General features: G+C 62.3%; 2 protein-coding genes across 5 annotated transcripts; one reads left to right on the top strand and one right to left on the bottom strand.

Annotated features, from left to right (window-relative positions):
* Nucleotides 1–485: 485 nt before the first annotated feature.
* PKN3 (protein kinase N3) lies at nucleotides 486–11,797 on the top strand. Of its 3 annotated transcripts, none has more exons than XM_024126255.3 (22): nucleotides 486–682; nucleotides 2,700–2,940; nucleotides 3,137–3,282; nucleotides 3,926–4,037; nucleotides 4,111–4,238; nucleotides 4,427–4,610; nucleotides 6,098–6,244; nucleotides 6,328–6,437; nucleotides 6,547–6,690; nucleotides 7,107–7,182; nucleotides 7,266–7,434; nucleotides 7,616–7,718; nucleotides 7,824–7,891; nucleotides 8,218–8,281; nucleotides 8,427–8,518; nucleotides 9,085–9,261; nucleotides 9,957–10,019; nucleotides 10,159–10,235; nucleotides 10,675–10,817; nucleotides 10,906–11,013; nucleotides 11,254–11,287; nucleotides 11,441–11,532. In XM_024126255.3, the coding sequence occupies exons 1-22, from the start codon at nucleotides 659–661 to the stop codon at nucleotides 11,530–11,532; spliced, it is 2,502 nt and encodes an 833-aa protein (XP_023982023.1). In that variant the 5' UTR covers nucleotides 486–658. The 3 variants fall into 3 exon arrangements, with proteins under 3 accessions (XP_023982023.1, XP_007103849.2, XP_028353528.1); XM_007103787.4 differs by having other exon boundaries at nucleotides 501–682; nucleotides 11,254–11,334; nucleotides 11,444–11,797; XM_028497727.2 differs by lacking the exon at nucleotides 486–682 and adding an exon at nucleotides 1,780–1,857 and having other exon boundaries at nucleotides 11,254–11,334; nucleotides 11,444–11,797.
* A 144-nt stretch (nucleotides 11,798–11,941) lies between these two features.
* ZDHHC12 (zinc finger DHHC-type palmitoyltransferase 12) lies at nucleotides 11,942–15,221 on the bottom strand. Of its 2 annotated transcripts, XM_028497728.2 has the most exons (5): nucleotides 15,086–15,221; nucleotides 13,491–13,627; nucleotides 13,055–13,129; nucleotides 12,722–12,888; nucleotides 11,942–12,525 (listed from the first exon to the last, which is right to left on the bottom strand). In XM_028497728.2, the coding sequence occupies exons 1-5, from the start codon at nucleotides 15,183–15,185 to the stop codon at nucleotides 12,207–12,209; spliced, it is 798 nt and encodes a 265-aa protein (XP_028353529.1). In that variant the 5' UTR covers nucleotides 15,186–15,221; the 3' UTR covers nucleotides 11,942–12,206. The 2 variants fall into 2 exon arrangements, with proteins under 2 accessions (XP_028353529.1, XP_028353530.1); XM_028497729.2 differs by lacking the exon at nucleotides 13,055–13,129.
* Between the last annotated feature and the right edge of the window lie 371 nt (nucleotides 15,222–15,592).

Below are 15,592 nucleotides of genomic sequence, written 5' to 3'. Positions count from 1 at the left end.
GGATTCGTGTGTAATTTGGGTAAGGCTTTATTGTTTTCCCACGCATACGTTCTTAACAGTGATTACAGACAGGGCCAAGGCTCCTTGGGGGGCGACAGGTATGGGATTAGACCATTTTACACCAATGACATGGGAGAGGAAGAGTGACTCCGGCCGGGAGCCAGGTCGCGGCGGGGTTCCGAGGAAGAGGCTGACACGGCTCAGAGAGGACAGGTCACACAGGCATTGCCCCGCGGCCGGCAGGCGGCGCTGTCCCCACCCGGGCCCGCCCCTTTGGGCGCGCGACCCGGCATCTGGAGAACTCCGGCCCGGGAAATGTCCTTTTCTGCCCTTGTATCGCGGGGCGGGGGTCAGTGTCTCAAGGAGCGGGAACCGCGGCCTCAGATGAGGGGCACTGGGCTCCAAATCCCTCGGAACAACGGATCCGGGGGAGGCGCCGGGGCCTCTGGGTCAGGAGCCGGGCTCGATCCCTCGCGGCCGAGAGGCGGCGCTGATCCCAGGTCCCGCGAGGGCCAGCGGACCTCGGGAGGGGGCGCCCGATCCCGCGACTCCGGCGCCGCTTCCCGGGAAGTTTCAAGTTTGAAAGCCCTGGCGGAGGGGCCGGGGCTTCCGGAACCGGAGTGGTCGAGAGGAGGGGCCGAGCTGCCCGAGTGGCGCCATGGAAGAGGGGGCGCCGCAGCAGGTGAACGGCGCCCGGAGGGTCCGGGCCGCGGGCGCGGGCCGGGGGGTGGGGGGAGCCTCATTCACCGCCCCGGGCTCCGGCCGCGTCCCCAGCCCCTCCCCGTGTCCCTTCCCAGCCCTTGCCCTGCGTCCCCCTACACCTTCGCAGGGCAGACCTGAGCACTGGGGGTAAGTCGTTCCTGCCTCCTGGAAACGTCCCCAAACCACTTCCAAGTGAATCAGAGCCTCCAGCCAGGCCTGCCCATGAGTACGTCTGAGTCCGCAGTCAGGGCCTCCAGGGTGGGCCCCAAAGTTTCCTAAAATCTGTTCTTCCAGGTAGCACTCTAAGGCCGATGTGCATCCGCTGCGAAAGCAAAGGCGGGCCGTGCAGGCACCTAGGGACGGGTCCTGGGAGGGGAGAGGAATGTGTGCGGCAGGCGGAGGGTGCCACTCCCTCGCGGTCGTGGGTTCCTTCCCAGAGCGAGCACACAGGCAGGCGGGGAGTGGGGACCCCAGAGGGAGGGGCCTACCCAGTTCCCGGGGGAACCCTCGGGTACACAGGGTTCCAGACCAAATGGCGAGGGGGCGGGGTTCCTGCCGGAGCTGGCAATAGGTTCACCTCTCCCCACCCCCCAATAAGACACACTAGGCTGTGTGTCTTGCTGGGGGGTGGGGAGAGGTGGGGTACTAGCCCAGAGCAGATGGGGTGGGGACGTTCGTGTACAAGATAGCGCCCCAGCCGCGGAGCCGAAAGGGAGAGGTGTGTGCGCACTTGGCAGGACTCCAGCCCGGAGCAGGCAGGACCACGGGCTCTGGTCACGGGTGAAGTGTTCTCCACAAGACTCCTAGAGTGCCCCCACCCCTTGGGCAACTTTCAGGGCTGCGTCTGTCGCCTCCCTCCCCCTTCCTCCGGAGGTCCCTCTGCCTGTTCCAGCCGTGGCTTGTACACATTTTCCGATTTCCTGTTAACCTCCGCCCAGCAGCGGCTGCTGGGTGACTCAGGACCCCGGTGCCGGGCCCCCAGCTCCGTGGGATCTTTGTTTGCTCAGGCCTTTGGCTCTGGCCCTCTGGCCTAGGGCCCTCAAAGGATTTCCTGAGCCCCGCCCCTGCCCTCTGACAGAGGGCCAGAGGGCCAGCGGAGGCCTGGGGTGGGGGTCCCTGAGGCTCCACTGGGCTCAGGAGATGGAGAGCCGAGAGGTAAGGTGAGGGCTCTGAGGCAGTCCTGGGGTGGGGGCATCATGGGTTACCCTGGGCTGAGGTCAGCAGCGGCACCCGTTGGTTTGAAATGGCCGCTGGGAAGGAGCTTTTCCTCTTTCTTGCTCTCACTTGGGGTGAAGCAGTGAGAGAGGCTTCTAATTCCTCCCAGGAGCTGAGCTGGGATTGGGCCCCCGGAGACCTCCTCAGCCCCTCTGTGCCTCTGCTTTGCCAGCTGGGGTGTCGGAAGGTCAGGGGAACAGCCCTAGCTTCTACTCAGGCCACGGGCTGCCCTGTCTGCGTGACCTTGGGGGTGGTGGTGGGGGGGGGCCCTTCTCAGTGCCGGGCCTCTTTTCTGGTCCCCAGACCTTAGCCTGGACCCCAGACTGAGAGCAGCCTGATGTAAGCGTGACCGTCGGCAGGGAGAGGCTGGGGCCCAAGAGATGATGGTGCATCTCCTTCCCTGTGTTGTGGCCTTGGGCAAATTACTTAACCTCTCTGTGTCTCAGTTTCCTCATCTATAAAATGGGGATAATAACTACACCTACCTCATGGGGTTGCTGTCAGGATCAACAAGTTAATGTCTGCACAGTTCTTAGAACAGAACACCATGTAAACATTAACAATTTTTTTCCCCTTACTCTTCTCTCTGATGGCACAGGACAGGAGCATGGGCTGGATAAATAGCCTTGGGGTTTCCATCTGGCTTAGGGATGTTAGCTCTAAGCTCATAGGTGCTTCCCAAACTGTGTGTGTCAGTCCTGGGTGCCCACCACGCCTGCCTCCCTCCCCCTCCGCCTGTGATGAGGTGGGGACTGAGGGGACTAAGGCCTCTGCCTTTCCAGCCTGGGGCGGGCCAGTGGCCCCCAGGGGATGAGAAAGAGGCGATCCGCCGGGCCATCCAGAAGGAGCTGAAAATCAAGGAGGGTATGGAGAACCTGCGGCGGGTAGCCACCGACCGCCGCCACCTGGGCCACGTGCAGCAGCTGCTGCGGTCCTCCAACCGCCGCCTGGAACAGCTGCACGGGGAGCTGCGGGAGCTGCATGCCCGCATCCTGCTGCCTGGCCCCGGGCCTGGCCCAGCTGGTGAGTGAGGAATCTGAGCAGGCCCCTCGGGACAGCAGGCGGCAGGCTGACCCAGCTCCTTGGCCTTGGCCCTGACCTCTCTCAGAGCCTCCTCTTGTAGCCCCTGCCCAGGAGGGGCGGGGAGGAGAGAGCTAGGCCATGAGGGGCTGTCGGCTCTGGGGGAGGGGTTCATGAGCCCCACGCTCTTTGCACACAGAACCTGCGGCCTCAGGACCTTGGCCGCTGGCAGAGCAGCCAAGGGCCCGACACCTGGAGGCTCTACAGAGGCAGCTGCGGGTAGAGCTGAAGGTCAAGCAGGGAGCCGAGAATATGACCCACACGTATGCCAGTGGCACTTCCAAGGTGAGGCCCCTGGGATCTGAGGGGAAGAGATTTGGCTCTCAGATTATTAGAGAAGGTGGTGATCCAGACTCTATTCTTTTTTTTTTTTTAATTTTTGAATTTTTTTTACACAGCAGTTTCTTATTAGTTATCTATTTTATACATATTAGTGTATATATGTCAATCCCAATCTCCCAGTTCACCCCACCACCAGCCCCTATTGTGATAGGGACATGCAACCCAGCCATTGACCCTGTAAGAGAGACAGTCGCACCCTTAGTCTGACGGGGGAGGCAGAACCCTAAACCTCAGCTTGGTGGGAAAGGCGTGGCTCAAACCCCTCGTCTAACAGAGAAGGCAAAACACCAGTCTAAGGCGGAATCTCAGCCCAACTCCCAACCTGTCCCAACCCCCAGCATGATGTGGAGGCTCACCCTGATCTAATAAGGGAGGCTTGACCTTAGCCCTCCCTTGTCTAGTCTGATGCGGGAGGTCTGCTCCAGACCTAGTCTAAAAAGGGAGGCTTGGCTGTAGTATCTGGCCTACCGAGAGAGGCTTAGCTTCAATGCTGGACTGATGGCGGAGGCTTGCTCCAGTCCCTGGTCTGACCAGGGAGGCTCTGGCCTAGTCCTGGCCTGAGGGGGCATATGTCACAACCCCATAGGAGAGGAAGCTTCTGGCAGCCGCCCAGCAGATGCTACAGGACAGCCAGCTGAAGGTGGCCCTGCTACGAATGAAGATCAGCAGCCTGGAGGCCAGCGGGTCCCCTGAGCCAGGTGAGGCCTTGAGAAGTGGGGATGGGCAGGGCGGAGCGGGGCATGGGCCTGAGGGCTGACCCCCTCCTCCCAGGACCGGAGCTGCTGGTGGAGGAGCTGCGGCACCGGCTACGCATCGAGGCTGCCGTGGCCGAGGGCGCCAAGAACGTAGTGAAGCTGCTCGGTAGCCGGCGAACGCAGGACCGCAAGGTGCTAGCCGAGGTCAGATCATGGTCCCCGCCCATTGCTGCTCCTTTCTGAGTGGTACCACCCTCTGCTGTGGCGGGAGACACCGCTGGACTGGCTGTGAGGGGTGGCAATGAGGAAACAGGAGGCACATCCAGGGTGTCTCCAGGTGGCCTGAGCCACTGCCCCCGCCGTTACCCCATGGCCCTGTATCCCTTCTGCAGGCTCAGGCCCAGCTCCAGGAGTCCTCCCAGAAACTGGACCTCCTGCGGCTGGCCTTGGAGCAGCTGCTGGAGGGACTGCCTCCTGCCCACCCTCTGCGTGGCAGAGTGGCCCGGGAGCTGCGGACTGCTGTGTCTGGGGACCCCCAGCCTTCAGGGACACTCGTGAAGCCCACCGCCATGACAGGTACCCGGGAGTCCCTCCTACTTCAGAGCTCTCCTTCCCTTCCAGGGAGGAGCCTGAAACACAGTGGGGAAGAAACTTGGAGAAGACTTCCAATCCTGGCTTCACCATCCCCTAGCTGTGTGACCTTGTGCAAGTGACATCCCCTCTCCAGACCTCAGTTTTTCACTCTGAGGGGGTGAACACCTGCCCCCTGCCCCTGCAGGTGACCTTCTGGGTCAAATGGGGGTGATAACAGCACCCATTTCTTAGGGTTGCTGCGAAACTGCAGTGAGTTGTTGCACGTGAAGTGCTCGGCACCGTGCGGGCACAGAGATCGCTCAGTCGGTGGAGCTATTATTTAAGTGAGGAACCATGTGAGTGCTTAAAAGTGCCAGTGTTAGGGAGCTCATAGCCCTGGAAGGCCTCGATACCCAGTCCTGGGCAGTTTGGACTGCTGGAAAGTTCTTCTTTATCCCAAGCTGGATCTGCCTCCAAATAATCTAACAGTGTCAACCCTGGAAGCCCTGAGCTTCCCACCTGGGACACGGTGCCAACTAGAGAGCCCAGCCCCTGCCAACACAGAGCTGATGCAGGGTAGACGGGCCCCATCCCATTGTGAGCAGAGCTGAGAAGGGGAAGTACAGCGGCTGGATGGGCCCCCTCACCTGGCCCTTGGGGAATCAAGGAATGCTTCCTGGAGGGGGTGGTGTCTGAGCTTGGCCTCGAAGGGCTTAGGTGAGTTAGCCAAGTAGACAAGCTGGGGAAGGTGGGGGTGAGGGCTTGTTAAATGGCCTAAAATTCAGGTACTTGGGGCCACCGCACATCCTGTCTTCTGGCTGAACACCCATATTCCTCCAGTCGTTCTTCCTAAGATGATCTTCCCACCCTGGGCGCTGCCTGGGTTTATGAGGTCTCTCAGAGTGTAAACCCCAGGCCCAGACTCCCTAATGGTGCTCTTAGGCCCAGTGTATGTCCTCAAGGGCGGCCAGAGTCCCACTGCTTCCTCTACCCTTTGAGGGACACATCTCTAATGACCCTAACATGAATCTGCTTGGTTGGCAAAACACGCTTGTACCCATTGCAGGAGGTAGGGCTGGGCTGGCGCTCCTTGCCGCTGTACAGATGGGGAACAGGCCCAGGGAAGAGGTGGGACGGGTCCACCAGCCAGGCCTCCTGCTCCTCCCCGGGCTCTCATCCCTGCCGTGGCGCCGTTCCCAGGCCCCGAGCCCTGAGCGGTGTGTCGCCACGCGCTGTGCTCCCGTGCAACCTGGCTGAGGTCTGAGTCTCACTCCTCTGCCTGTGTGTCCCTGCTTCTTCCAACACCTAGAGAGTGTGCAGGAGGGGAGGACCAGTTGGCCGGCTCCAAGGGTGGCAGGTGGCTGCCGAGGCCTAAGGTGGGCAAGGTCTGGGTTTAGCTATACCTCCAGGAGAAGGTAGCATTCCTGGGGTCCCAGGGGCCCATTGGAGGATGGCACCTGATAATGGCCCCCCACCATGCTCCCTGACAGGGACGCTGCAGGTCCACCTCCTGGGCTGTGAGCAGCTGCTGACAGCTGTGCCTGGACGTTCCCCCGTGGCCGCACTGGCCGGGAGCCCCTCCCAGGGCTGGCTTTGGAGCAGGGCCAAGCAGCAGCGTGGTGGAGGCGAGCTGGCCAGTGAGTAGGGGGCATGGGAAGCTGGGGAACAGCGAAGGACCCCCGCTCCCGGCCTGCCCTGAACCCCGGCTCTGGCCCCACAGGTGAGGTGTTGGCCGTGCTGAAGGTGGACAATCGCACTGTGGGCCAGACGGGCTGGGGGCCTGTGGCCAAGCAGTCCTGGGACCAGACCTTTGTCGTCCCCCTGGAGCGGGTGAGGCTGCCTTGTGTGGACAGGGGTGACCGTGGGCCGTGGGGTGGAAGGCCGGCCAGGCAGTGGCTCGTGCCACGCTCCACCACTCAACCTGGCCTCCCCACCGTAGGCCCGAGAGCTGGAGATTGGGGTGCACTGGCGGGACTGGCGGCAGCTGTGCGGCGTGGCCTTCCTGAGGCTGGAGGACTTCCTGGACAATGCCTGTCACCAGCTCTCCCTCAGCCTGGTGCCACAGGGGCTGCTCTTTGCCCAGGTGCCCACTGGCCCCTGCCCTCTGACCTCGTGGGCCCCTGGCTCCGTTAGAGCAAAGAAGGGCCTTTGAGACTGTGCTCTGCGCCCACACATAGGAGTGGAAATTGAGGCCCAGAGGGAGGAGATCTAGAGGAAGGAAGGATTCCCAGCCCCTCTCTGAGGACTTCATGGGAGCCTAGCGGCCTGCGTCCTTGTCCTGACTGCCCTGCCGCGTGTGTGACCCTGGACCACCTCTCTTCTCCGGGCCTCGGTTTCCCCCCTGGTACCAATGAGGATGTTGGAGCCATCTCTCTGAGTCCTTCTGGCTCTTGCGTCTGTTGACGTGGGCTCAGGCTGGGAGCCTGGAGGCTGAGGAGGTGCCCGTGGCAGGTGGGGTGGGAGGGCAGTGGTCTTCAGCCCTGGCCCCTGCCCCCACAGGTGACCTTCTGTGACCCTGTCATTGAGAGAAGGCCCCGGCTGCAGAGGCAGAAGCGCATTTTCTCAAAACGCAGAGGTGTGGAGTGGAGAAGCCTGGTTAGGAGGGAGCAGGGCTGGGACCCTTAGGAGATCCCGGGACTGAGCCCCCTTTTGCCCCAGGTCAGGACTTCCTGAGGGCTTCCCAGATGAACCTCAGCATGGCGGCCTGGGGGCGCTTGGTCATGAGCCTACTGCCCCCCTGCAGCTCCCCAAGCACCATCAGCCCCCCAAAAGGGTGCTCCCAGACCCCAGCCACACCCCGGGGGGCCGCCGACCCTGCCTCGCCCAGGTGAGGAGCCTCGCCCCAGGCTGCTTGCTTCTCTGTGGAGTCACCTCCCTCCAGATGCAGACAGTGCCTGTCCCCGTTGCTCGCCCTCTGACCCGTCTCTCTGTCTCACACGGCTGTGGGTCCACCCCCGCCCCCATTCCATCCGCCTGTGCCCGGTCGTGTGTCTGCTTCCTCCCCACAGTAATTTCCCGCCCAAGAAGACCCCCTTGCGAGAAGAGATCCAATCCCCACCCAAGCCACCGCGCCTCTACCTGCCCCAGGAGCCGACCCCCGAGGAGATGCCGGTGAGCGGGGCTGGTCATGCTGGGGGCTGTCTGGGTGGGGACGGCAGGGCTGGAGGGAAAAAGGAGAGGAAGCCCCCTCTGCCCTGAGCCCCTCTGCCCTCACAGAGCACCAAACGCCCCCACATGGAGCCCAGGACTCGACTGGAGCCACCTCTGCCAGCCTCAGCCAACAGGTACCCCTGGCAGGCTCACCTGGGCGTTTGAGAGAGACATCTGTCCGCTCCCTTGGGTGTTTGCATGTCAGGCGTTCTCACGTCGCCCCGAGCTCTTGGCTTGCTCTCAGGTTCTCACTTGCGGAGCCCACGTTACTGAGCTCCGCCTGCATGCCAGACCCCAGGAAATGGCAGTCCTAGGAGCTCCCACCCGGCCTCTCCAGCCCCTGCCCCTCCTGCCCCACAGGTGGGGACAGCCCAGGACCAGGCGTGGAGGGAGGGTTTGGAGCGGCCCTTGGCGGAGCCCCAGCCCTTGTCCCAGGGGCTTCCTGTACCCTCTCTTGCAGGAAACCCCCCCGGCTTCAGGACTTCCGCTGCTTGGCCGTGCTGGGCCGGGGCCACTTCGGGAAGGTAGTGGGCTCAGGAGGTGCAGTGGAGGGGGGTGGGCAGGCCCTGACACGTTAGCTAGGGGGACTCTGGGGTCTGTGGGGCAGTGGGTGGGGGAAGTAGACTCCTGTACTGCCCACCTGGGGCCCAATCTCTCTCTCGTCCCCAGGTCCTCCTCGTCCAGTTCAAGGGGACAGGTCAATACTATGCCATCAAAGCACTGAAGAAGCAGGAGGTGCTGAGCCGGGACGAGATAGAGAGGTGTGTGCTGAGGCCAGGGGGTTCCCGGCATCCGGGCACGTGGAGGGTGCCCAGGATGGCAGGCCTGGGCTGGTGGCCCCTGAAGGCAGCTGAATGCTACTGGGGCTTGTAAGAGGTGACCCCGTGGGGCCAGCCAGGCCTGGGCTCTCTTGTTAGCAACTGCAGCTGTTAACTGTGTGCCCTTGGGCAGGTCCCCTCTTCTATGCACCTCAGTTTCCTCATCTGTGAAATGGGAACAGGGTGGTCATACAGGTTCAAGACCTATGTGAGGGACTTCCCTGGTGGTCCAGTGGTTAAGACTCCGCGGTTCCACTGCAGGGGGTGCTGGTTCCATCCCTGGTCGGGGAACTGAGATCCCGCATGCCACACAGCGTGGCCAAAAAAAAAAAAGACCTATGTGAGCTTCTGATACATATGAACCATCACTCTAGCTAGCTGCCTGGCACTTTGACTTGAGAGCCAGTGACCCAGGGGTGTTGTGTGGGTGACAGGGCATAGTCAGGGGAGATTTTCATTCCCTTTTGGGTTCCCCCCTTCCCTCTAAAACCCACGCCCTCCTCTTGCAGCCTGTACTGCGAGAAGCGAATCCTGGAGGCTGTGGGCCACATGGGGCACCCCTTCCTGCTCTCCCTCCTTGCCTGCTTCCACACCTCCAGCCACGCCTGCTTCGTGACTGAGTTTGTGCCCGGTGGCGACCTCATGATGCAGATCCATGAGGACGTCTTCCCTGAGCCCCAGGCCCGGTGGGTTCCCACCTCTCCTGTATGCCTCTTCCAGCGAGCCTTCCCTGCTTCCCTGTACCTGGCGACGCCGTCCCCCTGCTTCCTCCAGGGTGCCCATCAGCAGGAGAGCATGGAGTCAGGGAGGCCTCGGTTCAAATCCTGGTTATCAACCCTCACAGCATTTGTGACCTCAGACCTCAGTTGATACAGCTGTGAACTGGGCTAAGGATAACTCTTTCATAGGCTTGTTGCCTGGATGAACGTAACATTTAGAAATTGCCGAGCACAGGGACTGGTGAGCAGTGAGTGACCGACAGCTGGCGTTGTTATGTCTTGCCCAGCAGAGTGTGGGCTCTGGAGCCTGGATTCACGTATCAGCTCGGCCACTAGCTGTGCGACCCTGGGTGGGTCATTTACTGGGAGTCTCAGATCCTCATTGGAAAAATAGGCATGACAGGTATCCACGGCAGGGAGGATGCCAGGATAGGCGTGAGGACGCTCGGTGTCATGCCTGGCACGATCTAAGAGCCCAGGAAGGGCAGGCTGTTATCTGGAGGAGCTCCACCCCCGCTACACATGAGGCTCCTCCCAGTCTCTCGCCCGCATCTGACTCTGGCAGGGACATCTGGGGTCCCCAGGCCATGGCCATCCTGGTGCCTCCCTGCCCTGTCCCCCACAGTCCTGGGCCTGAACTCCCCCCTACACCAACCCTCCAGGTTCTATCTGGCCTGTGTGGTCCTGGGGCTGCAGTTCTTACATGAGCAGAAGATCATTTACAGGTAACTTGCCCCCGAGATGCTGGGGGAGTGGGCGAGGGGGCAGATGCTACCCTCCTCCTGGGCTGCTGTGGGGTGGGGCCGCTGTTCCCTGGGCCTCAGCGCTTCTTAGCCCCTTTGATCTGCCCCGCCTTGCCCTCAGAGACCTTAAGTTGGATAATCTTCTGCTGGATGCCCAGGGTTTCCTGAAGATCGCAGACTTTGGGCTCTGTAAGGAAGGTGGGTGCCTCCTGTCCAGGATCCCGTGTCTTTCAGCCGTGCTCACTCAGCCCAGGCCAGCAGGGTGGTGGGCAAGTGGCAGCTCCCAGGAAATCTGCCTCCCAGCCCTCATTCCAGGGACTAGCTGGACACATTGGCTCGTCCTTCCCAGCCCTAAAAGCTGTAAAAGAGCCCCTTGCCCTTGGCCAGAGGGAGTTCCTGGGCTGGGAGAGGGCACCGGGTTCTGCTTTCTGCGTGACCCTGGCACGTGAGCTTGTCTGAGACTCAGATTCCTCATCAATCAAGTGGCATAAAAACCGTTCCCACCTCCAAGGGTATGGGGCAGGGCTCGGCACAGGTTCAGTACATGGGGTCATAAGGGTGGGTGCTTGATTCTTACAGCTAGAGGTTCTTGTGGATGACACACCATGCTGGCATCAGTGTGGATGTTGGTTTGCAGGGATTGGCTTTGGGGACCGGACGAGCACCTTCTGTGGCACCCCGGAGTTCCTGGCCCCTGAGGTGCTGACCCAGGAGGCCTATACGCGGGCTGTGGACTGGTGGGGGCTGGGCGTGCTGCTCTACGAGATGCTGGTGGGCGAGGTGAGCGCTGGACGGGGTGCTGCTGGGGCCCCCAGGTCAGGTGGGGGTGGGGGTGGCCCATGTACCCTGCTGAGCCCCATCCCTGCAGTGCCCGTTTCCAGGGGACACCGAAGAGGAGGTGTTTGACTGCATCGTCAATGCAGAAGCCCCATACCCGCGCTTTCTCTCGGTGCAAGGGCTTGAGCTCATTCAGAAGGTAATCGCAGGGACTTCCCTGGCGGTCCAGCGGTTAAGACTCTGCACTTCCACTGCAGGGGGCGCGGGTTCGATCCCTGGTCGGGGAAACTAAAATCCCGCAAGCTGCGTGGCGCAGGGTCCAGGGCTGGGCGGACAGCTGCTCGTGGCTCGGGGATCCCTACCCGAGAGGCTGGAGACGGGGAGGCGGGCAGTGCCTGGGGCCCGAGCGCCCTGAACGAGCACCTGTCCTCTCCCCCAGCTCCTCCAGAAGTGCCCCGAGAAGCGCCTGGGGGCGGGGGAGCAGGATGCTGAGGAGATCAAGACACAGCCTTTCTTCAGGGTGAGTGGCCAGGGCCGCAGTGGTCCAGGAGCCCGGCACAGTGGGAGGCATCGAGGGCCCGCGGGGCGGCCGCTCCTGTCGTCTGAGGCACCTCTACCCTTGCCCCCAGACCACCGACTGGCAGGCCCTGCTCGCCCGAGCCGTCCGGCCCCCGTTCGTGCCCACCCTCTGCGGCCCCACAGACCTGCGCTACTTTGAGGGCGAGTTCACAGGGCTGCCGCCTGCCCTGACGCCACCTGATGCCCGCAGCCCCCTCACCGCCCGCCAACAGGCTGCCTTCCGGGACTTCGACTTTGTGTCCCAGCAATTCCTGGAGCCCTGAGGGCCTCCCGGGCTCTCTACCCCCTGCCCCCCAGACGGTTGGAGCCTCTGCTTGCCCGCCTTTCTGCCCGCCTGGGCGCCCTGGTATTGACGAGCCCTTGGGACTCAAGGTGGCGGCCACGGGCTGCTGTCGTGGGCTTTGCTCGGTCACCGGGCAAAGTGCTGCCTCCCCTCCCTTCTCCCGACCACCTCTCCCCGGCCCGCTGCGAGACCTGGACCTGAAAGGGTGGCACAGCGAAGAGAAGTTTGGTTTGTTTTTTGAATACTTGACTTGCTTTATGGATTATTAAATTTATAAAACTGTGCACTGGAGGCAGCCTGGCTTGGGGCGGGGAGGGTGGAAGTCACAACCCAGGCCCTTTGTGCCCGAGCCCCCCTGGGTCCTCTTCCTCCCCTCTGCCTTTGAGGCAGGGTTCTGTCCTTCAGCTCCACTCTGAGGCCTGGGAGGAGGGGGCAGGAGTGAGGAGCTCCAGGCCCTCGGAGGGCTGACGCCCCCGGGTGCAGCCCCTCTGGTTTTCAGGCACAAGATGGTGGCCCAGCCTCTAGCAACCCTAAACATCCTGGCTACTGCCTTCCTCCTCCTCAGCCCAGAGGGTCTCCCAGGACCCCGAGGGCCAGCCACAGAAGAAGTGGGCCAGGTTGCGGGTCAGGCCGCGGTCGAAGGGGTTGCCGGGGCGCTGGCGGAGGTAGGCGATGCGGTGTGAGGAGATGAACTCCCAGGTGGTGGTGTTGCTGGCCACCAGGTAGAGGTGCGAGGCCAAGAGCAGGCTGGCCACTAGGGAGAAGAGTGACAGCAGCAGGAAGGTGGCAAACAGGAGCCCACTGGACCGCAGCCAGAGCCCCCAAGGCCGGAAGAAGTGGAGGCCAGACCTGCAGGGAAGGAGGGGGACAGGGACCCAGAGCTGGTGGGGGTGTGTGTGGCGGCTTTGCCCCAGGGACGCCAGGTGGGCCGGCCATTTGGGAGAGGGTCCGAGGCCCCTGAAGAGGGAGCCCGGCTCTCTCCACACCTGGTGGGTGCCTGCTGCCTGCCCGCCCCCCCCTCACCCAGGGCGCTGGGGGAACCCACCATGCCAGGTACAGGCCCCACAGAAGCACCACCAGCTGCAGCGCCAGGTAGGCCACGAAGAGTGGGTGATTGCGCTCCCCCACGCAGTTCTCCATCCAGGGGCAGTGGTGGTCATATCGGCGGACACAACGACGGCACTCACGGCAGTGACGGGCCCGCAGGGGTTGCTGTGGGCACACAGGGAGTCAGGCCTCAACACCGGCTCCCTTCTGGACCCAACGATGTGGGCGGGAGGTCAGGGCTGGCATCTGGGAGGCCTTCCTGGAGGAGGGATGAGGCCAAGGAGTCTCAATCTTGCCCGACCCCTCCCAGGGAGGTCCCTGCATCACCCACCAGCACCATGCAGTATCTGCAGCGCCGAAGGGGGATGGCCTGAGGAACCATGGCTGTCTGCTCTTCCTTGGCCTCCTGAAAATGGGGGGACACAGTATGAGATAGGGTTCCCTTGGGAGGCAGAGGGCACTGGTGGGTAGCTCCCTTGGGGGCCAGCTTAACTCTGGGTGTGCACGTTTGGGGATCCATCCCCTGTGTAATGGAGGTGGTAGAGTGGGGCAGAGTGCCCTGGACTGCGGGGCTGTGTGACCTTTGCCAGTTACTTCCCCTCTCTGGGTCTTGGCAAATTCCTCACTGTAGGATGGGGCTCTAGGTCTGGCGAGACGATTCCCTGGGATTCCCTAGGAAAGCCCTCAGCACAGGGTCTAGCATGAGATTGTTACTGGGGCCTTGAGTTCCCTGTTGGGGGGAGGAGATGTTTGGGACCCCTGGTTACCTGGGGCTGGGGCAGGACATTCACGTATCCCGGGTCCATGAGTGACACAGCCAGGTAAAGCAGCAGGGAGCCCAGTACCAAGAGCAGGAAGGTGAGGGGCAGGAGCAGCTCCCCCTGCTCTTCCCACTGCCGCAGTGCTGGAGAGGCCAGAGGGGGAGAGTGAGGCTGCGCGACAGCATAGGAGGGTGCAGGTGAGGGGTGAGGCTGGAGGTGGGAAGTGTGTCCCTGGCTGAGGGAAGGCCTGGAGATGGAGTTTGATGAATGGTCAGGTGTGGCCACTGCACAGGGTGCAGGAGGGAGAAGTTCACGTTCAGCAAAAAATAAAAAAAAGAAGCAGTTCATCTACACTCTCTCTGGAGCGCAATAGGGAACCATGGAAGGTTATAGGGTCAGATATGTTTCTGAAAGCCGTCTTACTGCTAGAGAAAAGATGGATCAGAGGGGAGGCTTATCTGGGACACGGAGAGGAGCGTGTCTGGACAAGGGCACTGGCAGGAAGGGTGGAGAAGAGGGGATGGACAGAGGGGGGTAAGGCGGCTGATGGGGCCAGACTTGGCTGGATGTGGGGGAGAGGGAGGAGGGGTCTGGCTCTGAGAGGAGGAGAGGCTGACCAGGTCCAAGATGCCCAAGAGACAGAGGAGGGCAGGGTCGGCAGGCTGGCTGGGATGCTGCAGAGGGACAGCAGGGGAGCCCAGGCCAGGAAGGGTCCAGCCCATGGAGGTGACTGAAGGATTTTGGGAGGCGGGGGGCTGAACAGCGAGGGGCGAGAGACAGCCAGACAGCCGAGTGTGGCCAACTCTGGTGCCCCTTGACTGTAAAAGGGAGCGGAGAAGGAAGGGGGGTTGCACCGGGGGGATTCTTTCTGATGGGGAGACTGAGCAGGTTTTTAGGCTAAGGGGCAGAGGCAGTGGAGGAGACTTGAGGTCTTGGGAGGAAAGTGAGAATGCCCCCGGTCCAGGGGTTTATGCTGGAGCAAGGAGGGATGATGAGTGGGGGCTGTGATGGTGGTAGCGAGGGAGGGTGAAAACTTGTGCTGGAGGTGGCCTGTGGCGGGTAAAGAGGGGGAAGGGTGGAAAGGGGTTGATGGCATGAATGAATGCTACCAGGGTGAGAATCAAGGATGAGGATGTGAGGGACAGGCTGCTCCCCTATGCGGTGTTCTCTTGCCTGAGGCTGGGGAGCCTGGACTTGGGCAGCTAGTGGCCACAGGGCTGGGCGGGATGCCAGTCCTTCATCTAGTTGATCCTCGGAATCTTGGGAGTCAATTCCTGGGAAGGGTCGGGCGGGTCCCAGGATCAGGGGAGATGGGGGCTCGAGTCGGTCGTCGGATCTGGTGGGCACCGGGTGGGTCCTGGGACAGACAGGGTATCTGGCAGGGATCAGGAAGATTCTGGAATTAATTAGGGATCCACTGGGTATTAGGCAGAAAGCAGGTGGCTCTTGGAATGAGAGATGGGGAGGGGGCCTCAGGATGTGGAGGAGATAGGGTGAATCCCAGGATCTCTTGGGCTTCGGCAAGGGACTCAGTGAGACCCAAACACCTAGGGAATCACGCGGGATCGGGGGGGTCCAGGGTCGCGCGGGGTCCGGCTCACCGGTATCATGCAGGAAGAGCACCAGCGTGATCCCCCAGGTCAGCACGGTGTGCCCGGTCCGCACCAGGACCCCAGGCCTGAGGAGCGCCCATGGCGCCATCGCCTCTGCCCGGGGCCCCACCCGGAAGAAGCGCTCAGAGGGGCGGGCCCTCCGAGGGAGAGGCCCCACCGCCACCCGGGGATTGGAGGATGCAGGCTGTGGGCGGGGCCGCATTGGGTCACGGAGACTGCCTATTGGACGGCAGCTGCGGCCGAGTAGGCCCTCGAGCCCACAGGTGCCTGAAGAGGCTGAGGGCGGGGCCGGCGCGCGCGCAGCCGGTAACTCCCCCAACCCCAACCCCCACCAGCCAGGTAACTTTCGAAAGCCGGGAAGCCGTCGGGAGCCTCGACCCAGCCCCACTGGGGTTCCACCACCAGCCCCAGGGCCACAGCCTCACGCAAGCGTCCAGCTTCCTGGACGCTTCGAAGATCCAGGTGTTGTGACTTCAGGTTGTAGAATTGTGCGCG

Source organism: Physeter macrocephalus, chromosome 13 (assembly GCF_002837175.3).
Source record: "Physeter macrocephalus isolate SW-GA chromosome 13, ASM283717v5, whole genome shotgun sequence".
Taxonomy (NCBI): domain Eukaryota; kingdom Metazoa; phylum Chordata; class Mammalia; order Artiodactyla; family Physeteridae; genus Physeter; species Physeter macrocephalus.
The sequence above is the reverse complement of the archived record's forward strand: the minus strand, read 5'-3'. Positions and strand labels throughout refer to the sequence as shown.